Here is a 26425-nt window from a genome sequence, read left to right on the forward strand (position 1 = left end):
TCTCTGGGGGGGTGGGGGGGCGTGCATCACGTGGTGTTAGGTGGGACGAGGCCACTGGGTTGGGCTGGTGCGTTAACTCCGCGTCCTCGGGTCTATTCTAAGAGAGCCGAAGCTTGGGGGAAGTGAGAGTGGGAGGTTAATCCCAGATCCATGGTCTCTGTGGAGAGGGAAGCGCCGTGAAGAGCGAGAGTTTCCATCGGGCGTGGGAGGGAAAATGGGGAAACTGGCTAAGAGGAGTCCGTGGGAGGTCCTCGGGAGATAAGGGATCCGTGGAGCTCCGCGGGCCCAAAACATCTGCTTCTACGGAGATTGGTGTGCGTGTGTAGGGGGGGTGGTCACGGAGGGGTGTCTGAGAAAGACTGCTCTGAGCACAGCGAAGAATGGTTTTGTGTAAAGATCAGCCTCTGGCATGGAAGATGGTCTTGACTCTGTCCCTTATGTTCTGTGTGCTGCGTGGCCTGTTTCTCCATGAGACCAGTAGTGCGAATCATATCCAAGTCCTAGGCCTTTTCTGCCCCTCTCACTCGCCAGCGGTTTGTAGCGGTGAATTGCTGAGATTGCCTCTTCTCTGGCCTTGTGCCTGAACACAAAGTGACCGAGACAGCCCCAGACCCACCCCTCACTGACAGTCCAGTGGGGGGCCAGATAGTGACAGCCCAGAATGGGTCAGGCCTGGGCTGGGGGAAACAGAGGAGTTAGGGCCAGGATGCGGGAAGCACAGGGCCCTGTAGGATCCAAGCGGAGCGGAGGGCTCCTGACTCAGCCTGATGGGTCATAGAGCTTTGAAAGGATTGGATGGGGGCGGGGCCTTGGAAGAGGCTCCACTTCTAAGAAGGGGAGATATTTGAGCTGAGGCCTGAAGAATGAGTAGCATCCTATGAAGTGTTAAAAGAGAGGTGACACAGATCTATATGTGACTCATCTGTATGAAATGGCATCCAGGACATTCTATTATTGGGGGAAAATAAAGCAAACTGCAATCCAAAAAAAAAAAGGAATGAGTAGCATTCTTCTGGGAGAAGGTGCAGTGTCAGGAATGGGTGTTTCAGGCAGAGGAAATGACATCTGCAAAGGCTTGGATGAAGAAAGCGTGGCTCTTTTCAAGCAGAGTCCTTTGCTTGCTCCCTGGGGACCCTCTTGCTGCCCTGGTGAGCCATCTGTCACAGGTCCCCTAGTCCAGGATCCAGCCAGTTGATGGGCTGTAATGTAAACCCTTGAGGGCAGACCCTAGGCTTGTTCCCTCATGGCCTGGTGGTTCAGTGACTGGCCTTGAGGTCGACCAGAAGCTGGGCTTGAATCCCAGCTCCCCCACTAATCAGATGTGTGACCTTGGGTAAGTGACTCAACTTCCTGATCTGTCAAATGGGGATATAATATTGGGGTTCACGAAACCAATCTCATCGTTTTAGAGAGCTATAAAGAATTAAACATATAATTTATATATTATATATTTTAAAATATATAACTTTGTAGATTGTATCAAGGAACCCAAGAAACAACAGAGAGCCTTAAAAACGTGCTGCCCGTCAGATGACACTTTGGCCTAAGTTACGGAAAATGCAGTTGCTGAAACGTGAATTCGCCAGCTCGAAGATACGCTACTCCAAACGTAATTATTTAAAATTTTAATACTGAAGTTATTAGCAGCAGATTATATGTTTTTTTTAATTCCTTGTTTCAAAATCTATAAGAATCAGAAATGGAGTGATTAATTTGGAGTACTCATTAATAACCCACTTCTTGAGTGCTGGGTCAGTGTTGCCTGCTCCCAAGCTACGACTCAGAGGTGAATATGCAGGGAGACCCTCTTTACTCCCTCTGGTTTTAGGAGATGACTCAGGGGGAAAGGCTCTGTCTCCACACCATCCCCCCTGCACACACACCCTGCCTTCTAGAGGGGCACCATTATATTCTTCCTTTATTGGCTGTCCTTGTATAATACAAATCTGCAAGTTTAGATACAAAAAAATCTGGAAATAAAAGATAGAAAAGTACCCGCCAGGCACCCCCTGCCTTCTTCCCGGACCCCTCCCCAGCGGGCACCGACGTGAGGTAACTGAGCATCTTATTCCCCTTCCCCTTCCCCCTACCTGCCTCCTGGGCCCCCAACTTGGCCCCCTACCCCCATGAGACCCTGGCCCAAAGAACATGTGGGCCCCCAAGGGGAGGGGAGGGGTGGTAGGGGTGAGCACAGCACTGGCAGTGAACGCAGCAGGTGGGCAGAAGGAAGCCCTTTGTTTGTGCTGTGTATGGGGGCGGGGGAATGACCAAACTGGGGTGGGCACTCGTTTGGGGCCGAGGAGGGCCCCCAGGTGGGCATCCCTCCTCCATCCTACCGAATACCGGAAGGTAGAAGGTCAACAACAGAAATTGGGAAATACAGCTTGAACCGAGGGCACTCGGTGAGATTGGGGCCATCCCCCTGTGTCTGGGTTCCGGGGAGAGGGGGCCATGCCAGCCTAAGTCTGGCAGAGAAATGGGTCCCTTAGCCAGGCTGGGTCCGTCCCTGAATTCCATCCCATCGCAACCTGGGCGTCACAATGTCGGTTCTGTACTGGTTGTGGGAGGTGGTCGAGAGAAGGGTTAGAGAGGTGTCAGGAGGGTGCAGCCCCAGGGAGCAGGACTGGGGAGAGGAGGGGCCTCCACTCCCAGGTGTGGGGCTCCTGGAGATGATGGGGTGACTCGGGCTACAGTTCAATCTCGAAGGTCTTCTGCAGGTCGCCCGAGAAGGGGTTGGAAGGCTTCTCTACAGCAGGTTTGCCTTCTAACGCTGCCCACTGGGCCTCAAAGGGGTCCAACTCAGGGGCTGGGGCGGGTGCTGGCTCTGGGGGCCAGGGCGCCCCATTGGGGCGAGGACGGGCCTGGGCCCCAGGGGCGCTGGGTGCTGCAGGGGGTGGGAAGGCCCCAGCTTTCCCAATCAGGGTGGCAGGCTGGGGCTGGAGCTGGGCGGCTGAGCAGAAGGCGTTGGCCACCATCTGTGAGGGTGTGATGCCCACCACGGGCACGCGGGGCATGGGCGGGTAGCCCAAGCCCGGGTAGGCGGGCACAAAAGGGGGCTGCATGTGTGGAGGCGGCAGGAACACGGCCACCTGGGCAGGTGCGGCGTCGAAGGGCCCCACGGGGGCGGGGAAGGGCTGCAGGCCGGGGGGCACGGCAGGCACCGAGGCTGCCTGCTGCTGCTGCGCTTTTGCCACCTGGGACACCTCCTCCAGCCACCTCTCGGCCTCCGAAGGGGTCCGCTTGTGCCCAGGCTGGAAGGCAGCTGCAGGGGGCACGGAGGGCTCACCCCAGGCAGAAGTCCCTGGAGAGAGGAGAGGGGCAGTTAGGGGGCATGGGCTGCAGCAGAGAGAACCCCAGGCTGGGAATCAGACTCTGGACCAGGCCGCCTGCCTTGCATCCAGCCCTGCTCCTCATTAGCTGCGTGAGCTTTGGGCAAATGGCTTGACCATCCTGGACCTCAGGTCATGCAGTGCTACAATAATGCATTTCTGAGATTCTAAGGTCCTAAGATGAAAAAGTACAGGCCCGACTGACAATCACCCAGGCCGGCCGGCTTCCCTTCTGACTGGTCAGTAGCAAACCTGTTATTAAATATTTTTTAATATCACCCTTGGCTCTAATATTTTGACACTGTATTGTCTTAGGAGGCTAAGATTCTAGGATTGCATGGATCTTTCTCAGAGTGTACTATTCTAACATAGTGGGTAAGTTTCAGTGTTTTTAAGTTTGTGTTTTCTAAGATTCTAGAGTTCTAAATTTACATTGTTTGTAATTCCAAGGTGCTTCCACGGTTTTAGGATAAGCACGTGGCTCTAAGGTGGTTCCTTGGCACTATTTTCTCAGAGAGCACTCTTTTAAGGCTGTAAGATTCCAAGGTTTCCTGGCTCCAAATCTGTTAGGTTCTAATATCTTGTGATTCAAAGGCTGTAGGTTTCTAGATTTTATGGTTCTAAGACAGCAAGGTTTAAAAACTGATCCCATGGTTCTAAGGTGACCCCATAATTCTTATGTTATCTCATGGTTCTAGGATGAACCCACGGCTCTGAGATGACCCCGTGGTTCTAAGATGATCCATGGTTCTAAAGTGATTGATTCCATGATTCTAGGATGACCCCATAGCTCTTAAATGATCCATGGTTCTATGGTAATCCCGTGGCTCTTAGATGATCCATGGTTCTAAGCCTGTGCGATTCCAAGATTCCCAGAGTCTCTGCAGTAGCCCTGAAAGGAGCAGAGAGATGCAGGAGGGGCGCTGCAGGGCATCTACCCCAAGAGAAGGGCTCAGTTTACCTGTTGAGGCTGGCGGTGGCCCTGGTGCTGGTGCTCCAGCACTGGCAAAAGATGAGCTGATCTGTGTACACAGGGCACTGATGCTGTCGCTGTCACTGGCATTGGGAGGCTCCATCTCAGGCACTGGCAAGTCAGGGAAGGGCAGAGGTCAGCGAACAGGCCCAGGCTCTGCCCTTGACCCCATCCCCGCAGGTGGCCCTCACAAGGTGTGTGGGTTGGTGGGTCCACTCTGCAGTAACTAAGTGGCCATGGCCACAAAAATGGTAACTGCGCACATGTGTGTGTGTGTGTGTGTGACATCTGAGTGGTACAACAGCCAAGTAGTGTGTGACATCTGATGGCAGACAGTCACAGGGATCCCAAACCAAGGAGGACCTCAAGAGCTGTATGTAGCCGCAAACCAGAAGAAATATTTTAAATGCTTAACAATATATATTAATTTTAAAATATGTTCAGGGAATTCCCTGGGTGGTCCAGTGGTTAGGACTTGGTGCTTTCACTGCCAGAGCCCGGGTTCAATCTCTGGTCAGGGCACTAAGATTCCACAAGCCACGTGGCACGGCCAAAAAAATAAATAAAAAATGTTCAACCCCATGTATGGCAAGAGTATTGACTAGTCAGAATGGATATTGGCCACGCTGCTGGTCACTGGCTGGGGATCACCTGTCTTGCTTTGAGTGCAGAAGTGGGGCCCCACCAGGCCTGGCCCATAACATATGTCATGAGGGCAGAGATGCACCTGTGCCTGCAAGACAGGACACGCTGAGCAGGTGTGGTGGCCTCGTGAGGACTTAGGATGAGAAAAGGCACCATCCAAATAAACAAGAGGACCGTCAAGTGTGGCGTGTGACAAGTGCCTGTGACAGCTCAGCGAGTGGCTATCTCCAAGGGAGTGTGTGTGATGCTCCTGTGAGCATCAGAAAGAAACTAGCTGTAGGAGTCAGCAGATGTGACGTGGGGCTGCCCAGGTGGGACAGTAGGTGGCTTCCAGGTCATTTCTATGATGACTATGCCTGTTAGTCCAAATGGGTGTGCAGCTTCTGGGGGGTGGCATCTGAGTGTGACTGAAATCCAGGTTGTGGCATCCGATTGTGATTCCCCAGCGTGAGCCAATCTGCCTGCGTGATGTATGGAATTTGGCATGAATTAGCATATGTGACTTGTGATTCACACAAGTTTGTGTGAATCCAGGTGTGTCGTTCGTGAGCGTGTGTTAATCTGTGTGTGTGATTTCTGAATGGGACATCTGGATATGTGCTCTCTTTCTTTCTTTTTTATTGAAATATAGTTGGTTTACAATGTTGTGTTAGATTCAGGTATACAGCAAAGTGATTCAGTTATACATATATACATACATATATATTCTTTTTCATATCCTTTTCCATTATGGTTTATTACAGGATATTGAATATAGTTCCCTGCTATACAGTAGGGCCTTGTTGTTTACCTATTTTATATACAGTAGTTTGTATTGGATATGTGCTTTCTAAGTGTGCGTAATGGTAACACCTGGTCCTGCAACTTCCAAGTGTGTGTGATTTTTGAATGCCCATGACTAAGTGTGTGACTTCTGAGTGTGTGTGACACCTGCAGTGGAGTGGGACATCTGTGTGAGTCCGTGAAATTTTTGTGTGGCAAGTTACATCCAAGCAAGTGGGCAACTGGCTACAGGCACGCGAGGCTTCTAAATGAAGTCTGGGGTGCCTGCCACCTCTCAGGGAGCAGGTGTGACAGCCCTGGGGGTGTACTTAATGGCAGGTTACTTAATGAGGACAGCAAATCTGAGGGTGCATGCAGTACATGGGATGCTGCACAACATGGAGTGAGCGTGCGTCATTCTCAGCAAGCATTGGCATCTGCTCAGCAGTCACCTTTTGCAGTAGCCCAGCCTCCTGGATACAGATCAACACCTCCCACACCAGTCCCCAGGGCCATAAGGGGTAGGTGTCTTGGATTTGGCATATGGAAGCAGGAGAGCGGGCCAGACCACATGACTTCACTGACAGCTGGGAGGAAAGGCAGCTCTCCTGCCTGTCTCCCTCGGGCAAAACATAGTTCCATGCCACCTCTCTCCTCCCTTTTTCCCACAGCATACATTTTAAAATCACAACATACGCCATCTCTCTCCTTTTCCTGGTCCATGGCAGACATTAGTAATCAAACATGATGCTTTTCTCCCATTGAACTCTTTGCTCACCTTACCCCTCACCAGCAGAGCCTTGTGGCTCTACTGGCCAAATGCTGAAATAAAGGACTGGTCCTTGCAATTCCATCTTCCCTCGACGACATGGCTAATCGATGATGATGGGTGCTGCCTCTGCACAATCCTTTACCCAGAAGCGACATCACGAATCCATCACTATGCACCCTGACCCCATGATCCCCATGCTCACATGTTTCCATAAGCCAAATTCTGGGAGTCATCTCTTGGGCAAAACATAATACTCCTGCTCTCTCTTCTCGCTTGCCCATGGCAAACTTTGCTAATCAATCATGTGGTGTGCCACCTCGCTCTTTTCTCTTGCTCAAGTCAGACACTGTAAGGAGATCATGATGTCTGTCATCATTCTATTCTCCCTGCCCTAGGCAGACATTGTTAATCACAATCCTTCTTTCCTCTGAGCCTGGATCCTTGACCTGGCCAGATCTCATGGCTCTACTGGCCAAAAGCTTGGAGGGAGCATTAGCTTATGGTGCCTCAGTCTCCTCTTGAGCAAAAACATGGCATCTGGGCAGCTTCTCTCCTCTCCCTTGCCCATGGAAGTCTTGCTAATCAATCATGACATATGCCACTGCTCTCATGTCCCTAACTACAGCAGACAGTACTAACTGATCGTGACTTATGCCACCTTTTTGCTATCCCTTGCCTGGAGCAGACATTGCTAATCGATCACAGCTTACACTACCGCTCTCCTCTCCCAGACTGATGGCAGACATTGCTAATTGATCACATGTTGCTCCTCTCCTTTGCCTGTGGCAGGCAGTGCTAATTCACCATGGTGTGACCTAAGCGTCCATCGACAGATGAATGGATAAAGAAGATGTGGCACATATATACAATGGAATATTACTCAACCATAAAAAGAAACGAAATTGAGTTATTTGTAGTGAGGTGGATAGACCCAGAGTCTATCATACAGAGTGAAGTAAATCAGAAAGAGAAAAACAAATACCATATGCTAACATATATATGAAATCTAAAAAAAAAAAAAAAGGTTCTGAAGAACCTAGGGGCAGGACAGGAATAGAGACGCAGACGTAAAGAATGGACTTGAGGACACGGGGAGGGGGAAGGTTAAGCTGGGACGAAGTGGGAGAGTGGCATGGACTTATATACACTACCAAATGTAAGATAGATAGCTAGTGGGAAGCAGCTGCATAGCACAGGGAGATCAGCTTGGTGCTTTGTGACCACCTAGAGGGGTGGGATAGGGAGGGTGGGAGGGAGATGCAAGAGGGAGGGGATGTGGGGATATATGTATACATATAGCTGATTCACTTTGTTATACAGCAGAAACTAACACAACAATGTAAAGCAATTATACTCCAATAAAGATGTTAAAAAAAAATCATGGTGTGCACCACCTCTTCTCTATCTCTTGCTTACAACAGACAGTGGCACTGATCCCGGTGTACCCTCCTGCTGAGCCCCAGGCTCACCTGTGCCCTTCACCTGGAAGTCAGTGCGGCGCTGCAGCGTGGATGGCAGCTCATTCAGCCGTAGGCTCAGCTGCCGTTTGAAAGGTGAGTTCTTCTGGCTGAGCGCCGGGAACCCACGGAAGGAGCCCTGGCGAACCAGCTGCTCCAAGGGGGCATGGCGCCGGGGGATGGCAGCCGCAGTGGTGCCTGCAGCCACTGGGGTGCCCGCCTCACCCTTCTCGCCAGGGGATGTGGTGGCCGGTGTTGGGGACACGTGCCCAGGCTGGGCAGGGCCAGGAGCCGCAGTTGGGGCAGCTGCTGCCTCTGCTGGAGACATGGGTGAGACAGGTGGTTAGATAGCTCACCTTGGCATTGGAGGCCTCTCCTACCCAGACCCCTTGATTGTTTTCCAATGCTGCCTTCCTCACCCAATGTGCCCTGCCCTCAAGACAGGCCGGTCAGAGCCCCCAAATGTCGCTCATCCCCACCCAAGCCAGGACCACTTTCCCCAGGAGGCCCGTGGGGGTGTCATCACCCAACCTGACCCTCTGTGTGTCTCAAGCTTTCTGTCCCCCATCCATCTTCCCCTGCTGCTTCTGCTATTTCTCCCTCTGAGACCTCCTGTCTCCCTTTCTAATTAATTTAACAAACACTTTTTTGGTGCATGACCAATGTATCAGGCATTGTTGCAAGTGCCTTGCAAGTATTAACTCATTCAGTCCTCACAACCACCCAGTGAGGTTGATATTGTCATTATCCCCATTTTACAGATGTGGAAACTGAGGCCCAGAAATGGCAAGTGACTTGCCTGAGCCATACTGTGAAGGAAGGGGCAGTCTGACTCCAGAGTCTGAGTTCCAGATGACTGCGCTAACCCTTCTCTCCCTCTGGCCTGGTCTCTCCACATCATGCTGTCTTCCTCCATCATTCCATCTGCTCTGCTCTCTGTCACCTCCCACCAGTCTTCCCACCTCAAGTGCCTCCTCCCTTCCTCCAGTTGCTACCCATTGTTCTAGACCCAGCTTAGCATACTTCTTCCTCTGAGGAGTTTTCCAGATTGTTTCAGCCCCTCAGCCTGGGCTCCCTCCCCTCTGGGGCTGTTCTCAGTCCTCTGCAGGTACCTGGTCTCCCCACTCAGCATAAGAAGCGGGCTCTTCGATGGCAGGGTCTCCCCACCCCTGCCAATACACAAACACACAGCCATCCTCCCATCAAGGCCTCACCTGAGCCGCAGCCTGAACGCTAGTGAGGTTAAACTCGGGCCCAAAGAGGGCAGGGAGGTTGCCCAGTGCTTCTCCCATCTTCCATGAAGGGGCGGTGAGGCTCTCACCCAGGCCAGGCTGGGGGCAGTGGAAACAGCCCGGGACAGGTTGGAACTGGGAAACCACCTCTGCCCCCCACCACCTTGGGCTTCAGGAAGTCTCCTCCCCTCTCCGGGCTCCAGTTTCCCCAACTAAACCTGGGATAAACATCCCTCTGCTGCCTTCCCAGGTCTCCTGGGAGGGTCAGTTGAGGCAGCGAATGTTCAACGCTCTGGAATCCCACAAAAGCTTGGTAAACAACTTTGTGGAAAGTGCACTGCTCCGTAACTCCTGAACTGAAGAGAGTTCTTTGTGAACGTGCGGTGCCTTGAGACTGTGAATGAGTGCATCATCGGCAAAACACTGTGATGTGTTCGGCAAATCATATACCACACTTTGTAAACTCTCATTTTTGCGGTGCAAGCTCTCAAGTGCTTTCTACAATGCAAAGTACCTGGAACGTATAATATCCTTTGGAAACAGCATAATCCTTTGCAAACTCTAAAGCATGTGACATTCTTTGTAAATGTGAATATCCCATATAAATAGTGTACTCAGTGTGTTCTTTTGCAAACAATAAAATATCATATAGGGACTTCCCTGGTGGCGCAGTGGTTAAGACTCTGCACTCCTACTGTAGAGTGCCTGGGTTCGATCGCTGGTCAGGGAACGAGATCCCACATGCATGCTGCAACTAAGAGTCACATGCCACAACTAAGGAGCGCGCCTGCTGCAACTAAGGCCCAGTGCAACAAAATAAATAAATAAATAAATATATATAAAAGACAGGTTTTCATTAAAAAAATATACATACTTAGGCCCTCTGTTAACTATACTTTGTAATCTGCTTTACCAATGATAAAATTCTTTATAAATTCTAACAGATGATGTAAACAGCAAAATATTTTGTAAGCTGTGAAGAACTCCTTAACTTTGTCAAGAGGTTTGTAAATGGTCACATAGTTTACCAAGAAAAACATATGTTGTAAACTCTAATATTCTAGCAAGTGATAAAAACTTGTTTTCCTAACTTTTTAGCTAGAAATATTTTAAACTTACAGAAAAGATGTAATAATGGAACAAGGAGCACACATGTTCTCCTGTGTTAACTTGTTATACTTGTTAACTCTTAACAAGTGTTAACTTGTTACAGTATTTGATCTGTCTCTCCTTCCATAATCTTTTTTCAGTATGATTTAAGAGTGAGTTGCATACAATAGCCAAGGCATGGAAACAACCTAAATGTACACCAATAGATGAATGGATGAAGAAGATGTGGCAATATATATACAACAGAATATTACCCAGCCATAAAAAAAGAATGAAATAATGCCATTTGTAGCAACATGGATGGACGTGGAGATTATCATACTAAGTGAAGTAAGTCAGAAAGAGAAAGACAAATATCATGTGATATCACTTATATGTGGAATCTAAAAAAAGATACAAATGAACTTATTCACAAAACAGAAATAGACTCACAGGCATAGAAAACAAATTTATGGTTACCAAAGGGGAAAAGGGAGAGGGGATAAATTAGGAGTTTGGGACTAACGTATGCACACTACTATATATAAAATATAAATATAAATATATATAAACAACAAGGAAAAAAAAAAAAGAGTAAGCTGCAGACAGCTTACCCAACCCTAAAACCTTCAGCATGTACCTAAGAACAAGGACAGCCTCCTACTGAACCACAGGACAACTTCTTACTTGGGAAATTTAACATGGATATGATACTGTTAGCTAGTCTACAGTCTATATTCTAATTTCCCCAACTGGTCTACTCATGTCCTTTATGGATGTTCATATATATATATATTTTTCAATGTATATATTTTATATACATATATTCAATATATGTATATTGAATTGAATGTTGAATATATATCTATATATACAATATCCAGGATTCAATTCAGGATCACACATTACATTTATTAATATTTGTCAAATCTCTTCAGTCTCCTTTGTCCTGAATCCCAATTCAGGATTCTTTGTAAATTCTAAGCAGTGTTTTCCAAAAATGTAAAAACTACAAACAGTAAAAAAAAAGTAAAATAAAATTAAAAATTACATTTTGACTCAGTACACAATACATGTATATTTAAAAACCACAGTTTGAGAACTTATAAACTATTTGCCTTTGACCTAGAATGTTAGAGTTTACCAGTTATTTTTCAAACTTTCATGATGGCAACCCAGAATAAGAAATACCGTTAACATGGTAACCCGTTCCATACACACACACACACACACACACACACACACACAGAGATATACTGACATAAAAGTATCATTGAACTATACTTAACCTTACTACATTTAATTACTCTGATATTTTCTATTCTTTTCCATTTCATTTCTTAAAATGCTAACCACAACCCAGCAAGCTGACTTCACAACCCATTAACAGGGTGGATACACAGTTTGAAAAGCCTGGGAACATCCCTGGGTTAGCAGATAATAAAGCTCTCGGTGAGCTTTGCTGGGATTTGTGGCCAACAGAATATTGCCCAGAGGACTCCTTAAACTGAAGTACGCTTTATAAACTGTAACCGAACTTTGTGGTTGGTGCTTTGCTTTGTATTTTTCACTTAAAAAAATCTGGGGGGGCTTCCCTGGTGGTGCAGTGGTTAAGAATCCGCCTGTCAATAAGGGGACACGGGTTCAAGCCCTGGTCCAGGAAGATCCCACATGCCGCAGAGCAACTAAGCCCATGCACCACAACTACTGAGCCTGTGTGCCACAACTACTGAGCCCATGCACCACAACTACTGAGCCTGTGCTCTAGAGCCACGAGCCACAACTACTGAGCCCATGTGGCACAACTACTGAGCCCATGCGCCGCAACTACTGAGCCTGTGCTCTAGAGCCCGCAAGCCACAACTACTGAGCCCATGTGCCACAACTACTGAGCCCATGCGCCACAACTACTGAGACTGCGCTCTAGAGCCCATGAGCCACAACTACTGAAGCCCATGCACCTAGAGCCTGTGCTCCGCAACAAGAGAAGCCACTGCAATGAGAAGCCTGTGCACCACAACGAAGAGTAGCCCCCGCTTTCCGAAAGCTGGTGCACAGCAATGAAGACCCAACACAGCCAAAAATAAAATAAATTAATTTAAAAAAATGTTGTTTGGGGTTTTGTGTGTGTGTGTGTTTCCTTTTTGCTTTGTAAACTGTAGAGTCCCTGTACCTTTGCAGCTCTCTCCCCAATCTGGATCCCTTGGCCCCACCCTGGGACCATTCGGTGCCCAGCCCCGCCTCGCCCTCCGGGCAGCGCCCACCTTTCTTTTTGTCGGCAGCCTCTCGCTCAGCCGGCCGCCCACCCCCGGACAGGCGGAAGGAGCCCTCCCGGGAGAAGCTGGTGCGGCTGGCGTCAAAGGCAGCCGTGACTCCGCACTCCTTCTCCCGCCGCTGTTTCCGCTCTAGGCAGGCCGCAAACGCACACCCCACTGCGTGGCTCAGCCTCTCGCCCTGTGGGAAGAGGTTGGGGCAGGATTAGCGACGTTGTGCAGTGCAGACCGGACGCCAGGAGCCCCGGGGTCCAGCAGCTGGATGCTGGGTGACTCCGGATGAGTCCCTTCACCTCTCTGGGCCTCAGTGCACATCTGCAAAATGAGGGACAAAAGCCAGAGACAAGAGTGTAATACTGTATGGCTCCATTTTTTTTTTTAAGATTTTTTTTGATATGGACCATTTTTTTTAAAGTCTTTATTGAATTTGCTACAATATTGCCTCTGTTTTATGTTTTGGTTTTTTGGCCGCAAGGCCTGCGGGATCCCAACTCCCCAACCAGGGATCAAACCCACACTCCCCGGCATTGGAAGGTGAAGTCTTAACCACTGGACTGCCAGGGAAGTCCCTGGATGGCTCCACTTATATGAAGTTACAGAATGGGCAAAACTAATCTATGGTGAAAAACATCAGAACAGTGGTTGTTTCTTAGGGGTGGGCATAGAGACTGACTGAGGAGGAGCATGAGGGGACAGTCTGGGGTGGTGGCAATGTTCTAGATCTTGATGGAGGGGGGTTATACACGTGTATACAAATGTACACTTAAGGTTTGTGGTCAGCATGTATTTCACTTCAAAAGAAAAACAGCTGGAAACAAATATGAATTCTACTTAATGGTATGCATGCTGAAGTGTCTGGGGGAAGTATTCTGATGTCTGCGACTTTGAAATGCATCAAAAAATAAGATGGGGAGACAAGTGATAAAAGTAAGCCCAGACAAATGTTCATGGCAGGATCTGGGTGGGGGCTGTCCAGGTGACTGTACAAGTCTTTCGACTTTGCTACATGCTTGAAACTATTTTGTAGTAAAGTACTGGGGGTAAAAACAACAACCCCTGTTTCTTGAGTGCCTACTTGAGAGACGCCAAGGCCAGAGAGACTGGGATTGATTCTGGCTTCCCACTTCCCAGCTATGTGATCTCAAGAAAATCACTTCCCAGTACCCAAGTCTCCTCATTTGTAAAATGGGGGCTCTAATAGCACCCACTTCACAGGGTTGTTGCAGGAATTAGGTGAACAAATATATGCAAGGCATGCAGCACAAAGCCAGGCACAGGGAAACTCACATATGTGTCAGCAGAAATCTTGTCTAGCCCCGGGCTGAGCCCTGATTTGCATCCTTTTATGGAATCCTCACAACAGTGCCAGGAGGTGGACAATCTTATGAACCCATTTGACAGATGAAGAAATTAAGGTTCAGTCAACATGCCCATGATAACAAGTGAGTGGCAGAGTTGGGATTCTAATGAGGTATGTCTGACTTCTGTTCCCTAAACAAGATGCTCAGCCACCTCTTAAAGTTAAACTTGGGGACAAAAATCCTCAACAAAATGCTAGCAATCTGAACCCAGCAGAATATTAAAAGAATCAAGTGAAATTTATTCCAGGAATGCAAGGTTGGTTTAACATATGAAAATCAATCAACCACATTAGTAGAATGAAGAAAAAACCCCACTTGATCATCTCGATTCTCACAGAAAAAGCATTTGACAAAATCCAGCACCCTTTCATGATAAAACACTCAACAAACTTGGAATAGAAGGGAACTTCCTCAACCTTATAAAGGACATTTGTGAAAAACTCACAGGTTAAGAATCCGCCTGCCAGTGCAGGGGACATGGGTTCAAGCCTTGGTCTGGGAAGATCCCACATGCCGTGGAGCAACTAAGCCTGTACGGCACAACTACTGAGCCAGCGTGCCACAACTACTGAATGAAGCCCGTGTGCCTAGAGCCCATGCTCCGCAGCAAGAGAAGCCACCACAATGAGAAGCCTGCGCACCGCAACAAAGAGAAGCCCCTGCTCGCCGCAACCACAGAAAGCCCGCGTGCAGCAACGAAGACCCAACACAGCCAAAAACAAATAAATAAATAAATAAAACAAAAAATCAGTGTGATACTAGCATAAGGAGAGACATATAGACCAACGAAATATAACTGAGAGCTCAGACATAGACCCACACATCTATGGTCAATTGCTTTTCAATAAGGTGCCAAGACCATTCAATGAAGGAAGAGTAGTCTCTTTATCAAATGGTGCTAGAACAACTGGCTACAGTATATGCACGTGAGAAAAAAGGAAGGTGGACTCTTACCTCACACCATTTACAAAAATTAGCTCAAAATGTATCAGAGACCTAAATATAAGAGCTAAAACTATAAAACTCTTAGAATGAGACATGAGGTAAATCTCTGCAACCTTGGATTTGGCAATGAATTCTTAGATATGACACCAAAAGCAGAAATAACAAAAAAAAAATGGATAAGTTGAACTTCATCAAAATGTGTACATTTGCACATCAAAGGACACTATCAAGAAAGCGAGGGCTTCCCTGGTGGCGCAGTGGTTGAGAGTCCGCCTGCCGATGCACGGGACACGGGTTTGTGCCCCAGTCCGGGAAGATCCCACATGCTGCAGAGCGGCTGGGCCCGTGAGCCATGGCCGCTGAGCCTGCGCGTCCGGAGCCTGTGCTCCACAATGGGAGAGGCCACGGCGCTGGGAGGCCCACGTACCGCAAAAAAAAAAAAAAAAAAGAGAAAACGAAAAGATGGGGCTTCCCTGGCATTGCAGTGGTTAAGAGTCTGTGCTTGCAAAGCAGGGGGCGCATGTTCAATCCCTGGTCGGGGAGCTAGGATCCCACATGCCACGGAGCCAAAAAAAAAAGAAAGTGAAAAGACAACCCACAGAATGGGGGAAGAGTTTTGCAAATCATGTAACTGATAAGCATCTAGTATCCAGAATATATAAAGAGCTCTTACAACTTAACAGTAAAAAGACAAACAACCCAATTAAAAATGGGTAAAGGATTTGAATAGATATTTCCCTGGAAAAGATATACAAATGGCCAATAAGCACAGGAAAAGATGCTCAACATCATTAGTCATTAGTGACATACAAGTCAAAACCACAATGAGATACCACTCACACCTACAGGATGGCTAGAATAAAAAAAAAGTGTTGGCAAGGATGTGGAGAAATTGGAACCTCATACATTGCAAGTGGGAATGTAAAATGGTGTCGCCACCAAGGAAAACAACTTGGCAATTACTCAAAAACTTAAACATAGGGGCTTCCCTGGTGGCGCAGTGGTTGAGAGTCTGCCTGCCGATGCAGGGGACACGGGTTCGTGCCCCGGTCAGGGAAGATACCACATGCCGTGGAGCGGCTGGGCCCGTGAGCCATGGCCGCTGAGCCTGCGCGTCCGGAGACTGTGCTCCGCAATGGGAGAGGCCACAACAGTGAGAGGCCCGCGTACCGCAAAAAAAAACAAAAAAACAAAAAAACTTAAACATACTATATGACCCAGCAATTCCACTCCTAGGTATATACCCAGAAGAATTAAAAACAGGTATTCAAACAAATACTTGCATATAAATGTCCAGAGAAGCACTATTCGTAATAGCCAAAAGGTGGAAACAACCCAATGTCCATCAATGGATGGATAAATAAGCAAAGTATGGTATATCCAAAATGTGGTATATCCATACGAATATTATTCAGCCATAGAAAGGGAGTAAGTACTGATATGATGCTACGACATGGATGAACCTTGAAAACATTATGCTAAGTGAAAGAAGCTGGTCACAAAAGGCCAATAGGTCACAAAAGGCCAATACACACCTCCCAAAAAGCAGAGGGTGTGCCCCTCTTCATGCCTCCCTCCTTTATGTAGTTGGGATGAAGATGTGGAGGCTGGAGCACGCACATTCATCTTGGATCATGGAGTGGAAGCCATACTCCAGCATAGCAACAAGATAAAAGCAGCCATGTCCCTTGAGTGGAGAGGAGTGACACCAACTCTGTGCTGCCTGCCTAGGGATGTCTTTCACATGAAACACAAATTTCTATTTCACCGAAATCACTGGTATCTGAGGGTTTTCTGTCACAAGCCTCAGAATCCTGTGAGAATGCTTCTCAGAAGACAGTCCATTTGTCTCTTTCATCAGATTCTCAGAGGGGATGTTGACGGCCCCCTCCCCCGCAAAATATAAAGAACCACAGGCAAAATGAATCGACTCTGAAGGAAGAGTGGGTACCCTGGGGGGTGTTGTTTCAGAAGGGCCCAAGGGGGCTGCTGGGGGCAGGAAACTACAGCTTGACTTGGGTGAGGTTTAAAAATAAGCTAAAATTCACGGAGCTGTGCCTGGGCCATCTGCGCCTGTTACTGTATGTATATGCTCCTCAATGAGAAAAGTTAGAGAAACATGAAGAACTACTGATAACAAGGAGGAGGATGAGAACTAATGTTTTCCCGAGTGCTTCCTATATGTCAGGCATTGTTCCAAATACTCTGTATCAACCCCCTCAAGTCTCACAATAATCCTCTAAGTTAGGGGCTGTGAATACACTCCCTTTTCCAGATGAGGTCACGGAGAGGAGAGGTTAAGGTGAGTGACTCGCCTGACACCACACAGCGGGCTGAGGTTGGGCGTGGGACACCAGGGCATGGGAGACAGTCAGCTGGCTTTGGGTTTTGGTGATACTCACGGAGTCCTTGAGCGCCAGGAAACAGTGGCAGATCCAGCGGCGGGTGGTCCCATCACGGCAGATATAGGAGAAAGCCTTGTCCAGGTTGCGGTCAGGAGCACAGAAGGAGACCTTTTCGATGGTCTGGTCTACCAGCAGGTCCTGGGAGGCACCAGGGAGGCCAGGAAAGGCATGTGTACTGTCTCTCATGTATTCACTTAATATTCCCTTTGTGTCTGCTCTATATCCTGTCCTGAACAGGGTGGGGATCCTGCACTTGTTGAAACAGCTGTGGGCCCTGCTCACATGGGGCTCCCAGTTTAGTGCAGGAATCAGACTCATCATCAGATGGAGACTGGCCAGAGTCACAGCCACGCTGTAATGAGGGAGGCACAGGCAGAGGGCTCAGGGCTGGGATCGGGGAGCCTCAGGGCCTTTTGGGAGCAAGAAGACGTGCCTGACGTAAGTTGGACGGGAGTCAGGCAAAGCTTGCTGGAGGGTGGCAATCCTGTTCAGTCATTAACCTAACTGCCTCCATGCACGGGATGTCTCCTTGGGCAGTCTCTGTGCTAGGGGCAGGGAATTCAATGATGAGCAAACAGATACCCGATCCTGGCCCACGGTGCTCCCATCTGGCCAGGCAGACGGACAATAAGCACATAACAGCTAACATTCGTTGATCAGAACACTTCTGCTGTACCAAGCATAGTTTTAAACTATTTGCATATACTTTCTCATTTAATGGTTGGGTCCATTTTTATCCCCATTTTTGCAGATCAGGCAAGGGAGGCACGGAAGGGTTAAATCTCATACCCCTCAGGCCCAGGGTCACCCAGCTGGTAAGTGGGTAAGCTGGGATGCGAGCTGAGGTCGCTGCTCTATGGTCTGTGCTCTCACACACTATCCATGCCAGTTCACAAATAGCCACAGGACTCAATCCTGAATTATGACTGTGAGAGGTGCCAACATGTTACAGGAACACACGGTGGAGTCTAGAAGGTCCCTAAGGGAGGGACATCCTAGAGGTGGGTGAGAAGGCGTCCCTAGCCCCATTCGAGCTGGGTGAGGAGGGGGTCCCACTGGTGCCCACTCCCAGGCCCGCGGGCCCCCTACCTTGGTCTTGTCATCCACCACCCGGAGCCCATCGGCTGACACCCACAGGACAGACTTCACAGACTTCCGGCCCATCTGGAGCGGAGGAGGAGGGCAGAGGGTGTGGTCAGGGCTGGCTCTTCTGCTCTAACCTTGCCCCCTCCCTGCTCCGGCCTCTCACTCACCGCCTTCAACTTCTTCACAGCATCTTCACACACGTGCATCCCCCGGGACTCCTCCACCTCCACGTGGCCCAGGTACTTGGTGCGAAGGGGATGGGAGAGCGTGAAACAAGCACAGTAATCAATCATTCCTAGTGCTCCCTGTGCCACTGCGATGCATCATATGAATTAACTCATTTACTCTTTTTTTTTTTTTTTTTTTTTGCGGTACGCGGGCCTCTCACTCTTGTGGCCTCTCCCGTTGAGGAGCACAGGCTCCAGACGCGCAGGCTCAGCGGCCATGGCTCACGGGCCCAGCCACTCCGCGGCATGTGGGATCTTCCTGGACCGGGGCACGAACCCGTGTCCCCTGCATCGGCAGGCGGACTCTCAACCACTGCGCCGCCAGGGAAGCCCAACTCATTTACTCTTTACCTCAACTTTGCAAGGTGGGGACCCTTTTTTGTTTGTTTTGGCCGCGCCACATGGCTTGTGGGATCTTAGTTCCCCCACCAGGGATGGAAACCATGCCCCCCTGCAGTGGAAGCACAAAGCCTTAACCACTGGACTGCCAGGGAAGTCTGGGTACCCCATTCTTATCCCAGATATACAGGTAAGAGAACTGAAGCACAACGTGGAGTAATGATTCCCACCCTGCCTCTATCCTTGGCCTTTAACACATCCCTGGTGTCCTTCTGAGTGCCAGCGTCTGCATCTGCGCCTCAGGACTGGCCCCAGGCAATGACTGATAGGAGCTGGGGTACACACGTCCCAGCTCCCTCACCCCGTGGGTGGGATGGTTCGATTTCCCACAGTTCCCTAGTGGCATCAAGCTCAGTTGCTCACAGCTATAGTTTAGTAAGACACCCTTTACTGGCTGCCTTCCCTTCCTCACTCTCACCAGCATTTCCTGCACCTCCCAGCAGCCCCTCCCTCGCAAGGTCCGTTTCTAGGGGAAGGGAAAACAAGGTGGGAGGGGGGCGCTGTGACCAGTGTCTGTTGTCACCCAACCAGGAAGGGAATGAGTGGAGAGTTGAACCTGAATCCTGCTGTTACCCTTATAAATTTTCGTGTGTGTTGTAAAGGGTCGTGGTTGTCTAAACCAGAACGCACTTAACAGTAGAGGGCTTTGCAAATGCTACAGAATTTTTGTGACCTCCCAGTGCCCCCCTGGAAACTGTGAGCTCCCACAGAATAGCGTGACTCCAGGCGGGACGCCCCCCCACCCCACCCCAGCTAATATTTTCCTGGCACAAGAGAATGGGTCTTGTTGGGTGCGGTCTGCATTCTGCAGGATGCGCAGTTCTTCGGGGCTGTGAAGTCTCTTGGGTCTCAGCCACCTCACCGGGCAATGGACAACAGACACTGGACACGCACGCGCACAGCGAACAGCTCGCACACCGCCGCAGCCCCGCCCACACGAGCCCCGCCCACTCACCCTGACCGGGAAGCTGCACGTGCCCTTGCGCACCGCGTCCTCGTCCGCCTGCCACTGGTGTGGGCGCGAGGCCTCAGGCACGTAGGCCGGTTTCCGCCGCCGCAGGCTCTGGCGTAGCTTGTTCATGGTGCCCGCCCCGTCTGCTGACAGAAGACAGGGGTGCGAGTCAGGGGTCAGAGGCATGGGGCTCAAGGTGGGGGGAAATAGGGCTCAGGGAGCAAGGGGTCAGATAACATGGCAGTAGGGCTACAGGGTTAGGGGGTCACTGGGTCAGAGGACATGACATCCAGGGAACATAGACTAGCAGCAGTTAGGGGATACCGACAAAGGGGGCAACTGGAAGGCGGGGGAGTGGGAGAGTCGGCAGTGGGGATTCAGAAGGCATGGGGCTAAGAGGCAGGGAGGTCTGAGATGCGTGCGTCGTGAGTCACAGCTTTTAGGGGTCTGGAGATGCGGGACGCGACAGCCAAGAGGCGGGATGATCCAAAGTAATGGGAAGTTAAGGCAGTGGAGGGCATTGGGGTTAGAGGGCATAGCAGTCCGGGGTCACGAGGTCAGGGGATGAGGTGGTCAGAGGGCACAGGAGTTGAGACTTGCATGGGTCCGATGTGGGGGACTCAGAGGGTCCAGGGATTGCGGTTCAGAGCCCAGGCCAGAGGGTGTTGGGGACAGGGGTGGGTCTCTGCCACTCTGAGATACAGCCCCTCTGACAAATGTGTCTAAGGCAGAGGCCCCTGGGGAGGCGTGCACCTGTGATTTCAGAGGTAGGGATGGAGGTGGTGGCCAGTCACTAAGACAGCCTTTGCTGACTGAGAAGCCATACTGAGTCCCAGAAGGAGTGTGAGGGGACACCTAGGACAGAGCACCAGCAGATGAGGCTCCGCCTGTGTGTGCAAGCAAGTGTGCAGCTGGTGTGTTCCTTTTTTGGGGGGCCTCACTGCGCGGCTCACAGGATCTTAGTTCCCCGACCAGGGATCGAACCCGTGCCCTCAGTAGTGAAAGCGCGGAGTCCCAACCACTGGACCGCTAGGGAATTCCCTGGTGTGTTCCTGAGTGTTCTGTGTGAGGGTGCCTAGGTCTGAGCATGCACCTATTGTCTGTGAGTGTGTATATAGCTGAAGGCTGTACGGAAGGACGCAGGTCTGAGAATGGTTGTTGATGAGAGTATGTGTCTGTGAATGCTGTCTGTGAGGGGATGTCTGTGTCCAGGAGTGTGGCTGTCGTCTGTGAGTGTAGGTCCCTGAAGCTTGTGGCTGAAGAGTAGCTGTGTGTGAAAGTGGTGGTGAGTGTGTGTCAGAGAATGTTGCCTGTGAGGATGGGTCTGTGTTTGAGCATGAAGCTGTTGTCTTTGAAAGGGTGTGTCCGTGACTGTTGTCTTTGAAGCTGTGTGTCTGTGTGAAGATGTGGCTATTGTCTTTGATGACCACTGCCCATGACAGTGTGTGTCTGTGAGAGTTACCCAAGATACCACATCTGTCCAAGAGTGCAGCTGTTGGTGGTGAGGCTGTGTCTGTGGCTGTTGTTTGTGAGGGTGTGTCTGGGTCAGATAAGGTGGGTGTTGTTGCAGAGAATGTGGGTCCATGAGTGTTGTTCTGGGGGTGTGTCTGTATGCAACTGTGCATCTGTGAGGGTGTGTGAGGACATGAGGTTGTCATCTTTGAGAGTGTGTTTGTGAGTGTTATTTGTGAGGGTGTGATGGTGTGGGAATGTGGCTGTTGTCTATGAGAGTGCTGAGTGTTATTTGTGAGACTGTGTGCAAAAGTGTAGCTGTTTGTGAAGGCACGAGCACACAGGTGCTGTCTGTGAGGCTGTGTCTGCTTGTGAAAGTGCGGCTGTTGACTGCAAAGTGTGGGTCTGTGTGTGTTGCTGGGGAGACTGTACAAGACTGCATCCCTTGAGAGTCCCTGAGTCTGTATCTGGTGAGTGTCTGTGCTCACCTGTGAGGGAGTCTGGCTGTTGTCTAGGATTGTGTCTGTATGTTTGTGTGACCATGAACCTGTGGGTGTGGGGATGCTGGTGTGTGCCTGAGTGTCTAAGTGTGTGTGTGTGTGTGTGTATGAGAGAGAGAGACCTAGTCTAGGTGGGTGTGTCTGTGAACAAGGTCACTGAGTGTGCCAGGAAGTCGTTTGGGGGTGTCCACTTGTGTGTGAGATGAAGCCTGTGTGACCGCAGGGACAGTTCCTTTGGCTATGCGAGGCAGACCCCCCCAGTCACTCAGCCTTCGCCCTGTCCCCAGCTGGCCACTCACCTGGCTCCGTCCTGGAGGTTTCAGGGGGCCCCAGGGCCCCACAGGGGGCAGGGGGCAGATGTTGCTCTGGCCTCCTGGGTCCGCCCTGCCCAGGGGAGGGAGGAAAAGTTGAGAAGCTGGCTTGGGATAGGGCGCAGTCCCCTACCTCACCCCCTCTTTGGACATCAGCCAACCCCCCTTCATCTCAGGATCTCTGATGAGAGCCCTGGTTGTCATAGCAACTGTTACTAAGGCAATCAGCCACCTGGTTGCAAGGGCCCAGGAATGAGTAGGTGTGTTTCGGGAGCATCTGTTGGGGATGTCCTGGCCTCAGGAGGCTGTCTGTACCCAAGGGGATGGTGTGAAGGGGGGTGGCCTGCCCTCTAGACACATGTCCAGGGCTGCTCACACACGTACAGTCACATGTGTACATGCAACTCTGATCCCCAATTGTCCCTAGAACCTGGTCACAGCTCTGCACAATTACACACAGAGACAACCACAGCGACACACACTGGATCACACAGAAACACGTCAACAGTCACAGCCACTGTAAATACCTGGCCACATATCCAAGTTCACAGATATACAGTCTCTGCTACAGACCACTTGTCCACAGGTATGTAGAGGCCCAGGCTGCCCAGGCACTGCCACAAACGTCTGGTCATATCAGTAACTGATATCTTGTCACTTCTCTTTTCTCTGCCATATACAAAGAGCTGGGTCCAGGCACACCCACTGGGGCAGCCCATGGCCAACCAATGACAGTTGTTTCCTCGGGCACCCAACCAAGATACGCACATTACAGACCCACCTGTGTAGAATCACACCCCGCAGGAGGTCACCTATTAGCTCTGAGGCACACACACTTGTCACATACAGCTCCCCTGCTGCCTGTTGACATCTGGTCAGGGATGCATGCAGACACACTGACACACATTTGGTCATACCCAGTCACACCCAGCCACAGCCACATGTGTTCAATCATCGACCGGCACACAGCTGCACAAGGACACTCAACCCCAACTGTATCAGTCACACCAACACACCTTTTTGGTCACACACTGTCACACAGCCATACATCCCAGTCGTAGAGGCACACATTTGGTCATGGTATCAGCCACACGTATATGGATGGCTCTCCATACCCAAGCACACACACAGACCCCGATGGCCACGGCCCATGCATTAGAGAGAAATGGGCACACAAACTCAGGACATGCATACAACCATCCAGAGACAGTTCTCCCCAAGGACGGCCACACTCAGACACAGCCAGACACTCAGTGGCTCAGAGTCACAGCCATACGCATTTCAGAAACAGTAATGTATGCAAAGTCCCACAGCATGAGTGTCCACGTTACCCAGCCATATATCACGGTCATGGTACCTGTTTCACAGTCACCTACCATCCCACCCCCAGCTGTACCATGTCAGACCATCACAGAGAAACACGCGGTCTCTCTTCCTGCAAACACGTAAGTCACACCGACAAGTATGGGGCCACATACGATCACAGCCCCCATGTGGAGAGACACAACATCTCACAGACAGAGACATCAGCATACAATTTCCATTACACACACACAAGCAAACAGTCAGGTATGTGCTTAGAAATACAGTGACCCAGACAGAGCATTTATAGCTGTGTTTACACAGAAGACACAGTTCCGGATAGAGTCATGTGTGGAGTGAGGAGACAGTCACTCTGTCACCAAATCACACAGATTCAAACATAAGCTGCCCAGCACGCATACAGGGACACACATCCACCCACCCCAAACGGCCACACAGCTACAGACACACACTCTTACAGACCATGACACAGACACAAGTATATAGAGTCACCCAGCGTCACAGACATGCAGGTCACACACAAATACAGAAGCCACAGTCACATACACATCCCCCCCCGCCACATACACAATCACTGGCGCCACCACACACAGACACACCTATAGCTTGAGTCACATGCAATGAAATAACCCACTATTAATAGTCTGTCAGGGTTTCAGATTCCAAGTCAAATATATAACCCAAATCACAGGTACACACTATAAATGCACAGAATCACTCAGTATCAACACACAGATCTAGATGTAGTCATTTATACAATCCCGGCCACACACATAGATGTGGCTTTGAACACACAACCACAAACATACAAGTCACAGTGCCAGCACACAACCTGTCACATAAGCACAATGTGACTGTCACATAAGCACAATGTGACTTCGTATACAATGGCAGTCATACACCTAAAGTTGCAGGCACAGTTGTGTGTCATACAAGCACATGTGTGACACACATATAAAATCAGTTAGAGACACAGTCACAAACATTCGAGGTCATTAGGACAGTCGCACATGGACGCAGAGTCATAGACACAACTCCACTTATAGTCACAACTCCACCCACATCTTCAGTCAGCCACACACATGCCCAACCCCATACTCAACAGATACACTGTCACATACCCAGTTAGAGTTACCAAGGTACATACATGGGGTCACAAAAGACATAATCAAAGACACAACCACATAGTCACAACCATGCACACACTCAAACACAGACAGACTGAAAAGTATAGGGCTCTGCACAGTGAGCGAGCAGCTGTCATATACACATACACAGCCACACAAATGCTGGGGTCACATACAGAGAAACAATCACAGACGCTATCGGACACAACCACAAGCACGAAACACACGATTCCTCAGAGTCACCAGCTGCAGCTCACACACATACACACACAGGCAGCCACAGTCACAAAAACACAGGGTCACACTCTTAGCCACCTCCCTATCGCTTGCTTCCCCGCTTCCCCCCAGGTACCACACACAAAGCCATCATCACCGCAGACGCTGCAGACAGACAGGGCTGCACCAAGTCCCTGGGGAGCCGCCCCCTGGCCCAGACTGAATCCTGGAGCCTGGGGGGCCAGAACCGGAGGGGGAGGCGGTGCATTGTCTGTGCGTGGGGCCCCTCCCAGACAGCTGGGCGGCCCCAGGGACAAAGAGGGTGGCCCAGGAGACCTGTGCCCTGGGACCCTTGACCGAGCCTTTTTGTGTGTGGGGTTGCCTGAAATTCCCCTTATTTTATTCAGGCTTGGGGGGGATAGAGTCCCAGGCACAGAGACCTTGTTTTGAGAAGGGTCTGTTCCTGGGACGCCGCCCGAGCATGGGGGGATGCTGTGCCCCGGACGCCTCTGAGGCCTGGGGACGGACTGTGCCAGGAATCCCCCCCAGGGCCTTGGCTTGGTGGGGAAGCTGTGGGGGCCCGGGGACCCCATTCTCAAGACCTTGCCTAGAGGGTTGCTGTGCTCAGAGAGCCCCTCAGGCCGGTAGGGGTTAAGGATTGCGTCTGGTCTGGAATCCCCTTAGAGGCCTTGACTTGATAAGGAGGTTGCGTCCCAGACCCCATCCCCAAAATCTTGCTTAGGGAGTTGTACCTAGAATCTGTCGCCCTGTCCTTGATTTTTTTGAGTGGGAGGTCTCTGTCTGGGATCCGTATCTCCAGAGCCTTGGCAAGACAAGGCCTGTGCCCGAGACCCCTGTCTCCCAAAATCTGGCTTGGAGGGGAGCCGATCCCTGGACCCCCACCCAGGACCACCCTCCCCAGCCTTGGCACCCTCTCTCCATCCGGGCGCCGCGGCCGCCTCCCACCCTCCGCCACATCAGCAGCGGCGCCGCCCCCCACCCGAGCCCCCTTCTCCCGCCCTTCTCACGCTGGCCGCCGCGCTGCGGGACATCCAGGGCTCCGGCGCCCCCGCCTCCCGCGGCCCCGGCTGGGCCCGGATCCCCGAGTGCTGCTGCTGCTGTGGCGGCGGCGGCAGCTCGGTCTGACGCGGGCCGGGGCCGGGGGCCGGGGTATGGTGCGGGATGCAAGCTCGCTAGCCTGCTCCGCTCCCGGGAGGATTCCGTTCCAGGGGCGGGGGAACGCCCCTCCCGCTTCGGCTCCCCGCCCCAGCCCCGCCGCCTGCTGGATATGCAAAGAGACCCCGCCCCTTGACCAGCAGGCCACGCCTATACGCAACCACGACTCCGCCTCCTCCGGTGTGGCCACCGCCCCGCCACGCCCACTGGCCAGTCCTGGGCTGAGCACGCACGTGAATCTCGCTGACACGTTCCCCTAGGTCCATCCAGGCGTGGGCTCCCTTCCCCTCCGTGACCCCTGACCTCAGATCCCCTTAAGTTCCGCGTCCGAAAGATTTGCTTCGGGAGGCGCCTCGCGGTCCCTCATCCCCAAATCTTCCAGCTAACCCCACGGTTCTCCCAGCCCAGCGGGG

At 50.8% G+C, this 26425-nt stretch overlaps 1 protein-coding gene across 5 annotated transcripts; it reads right to left on the minus strand.

Moving 5' to 3' along the window:
* Positions 1-1610: 1610 nt before the first annotated feature.
* Positions 1611-26133, minus strand: NUMBL (NUMB like endocytic adaptor protein). Of its 5 annotated transcripts, none has more exons than XM_081217576.1 (10): positions 25865-26022; positions 22159-22243; positions 19911-20050; positions 18497-18571; positions 18333-18407; positions 17241-17381; positions 12524-12713; positions 7951-8253; positions 4291-4413; positions 1611-3301 (listed from the first exon to the last, which is right to left on the minus strand). In XM_081217576.1, the coding sequence occupies exons 1-10, from the start codon at positions 25886-25888 to the stop codon at positions 2688-2690; spliced, it is 1770 nt and encodes a 589-aa protein (XP_081073702.1). In that variant the 5' UTR covers positions 25889-26022; the 3' UTR covers positions 1611-2687. The 5 variants fall into 5 exon arrangements, with proteins under 5 accessions (XP_081073702.1, XP_081073700.1, XP_081073701.1 ...); XM_081217574.1 differs by having other exon boundaries at positions 7951-8256; XM_081217575.1 differs by having other exon boundaries at positions 19911-20053.
* Between the last annotated feature and the right edge of the window lie 292 nt (positions 26134-26425).

This window comes from Mesoplodon bidens (assembly GCF_964165515.1).
Source record: "Mesoplodon bidens genome assembly, chromosome: 18".
NCBI lineage: Eukaryota > Metazoa > Chordata > Mammalia > Artiodactyla > Ziphiidae > Mesoplodon > Mesoplodon bidens.

What these genes read in the sequence shown, in the direction of transcription:
- NUMBL (XM_081217573.1), bottom strand. Translation starts at nt 25,888, where the DNA reads ATGTCCCGCAGCGCGGCGGCCAGC. An exon ending in CTGTGAAGAAGTTGAAGGCG is followed by an intron (nt 18,408 to 18,496) that starts GTGAGTGAGAGG and finishes CCTCCGCTCCAG; the next exon opens with ATGGGCCGGAAGTCTGTGAA. An exon ending in GCCACCGCCAGCCTCAACAG is followed by an intron (nt 3,302 to 4,290) that starts GTAAACTGAGCC and finishes TCCTCTCTCCAG; the next exon opens with GGACTTCTGCCTGGGGTGAG.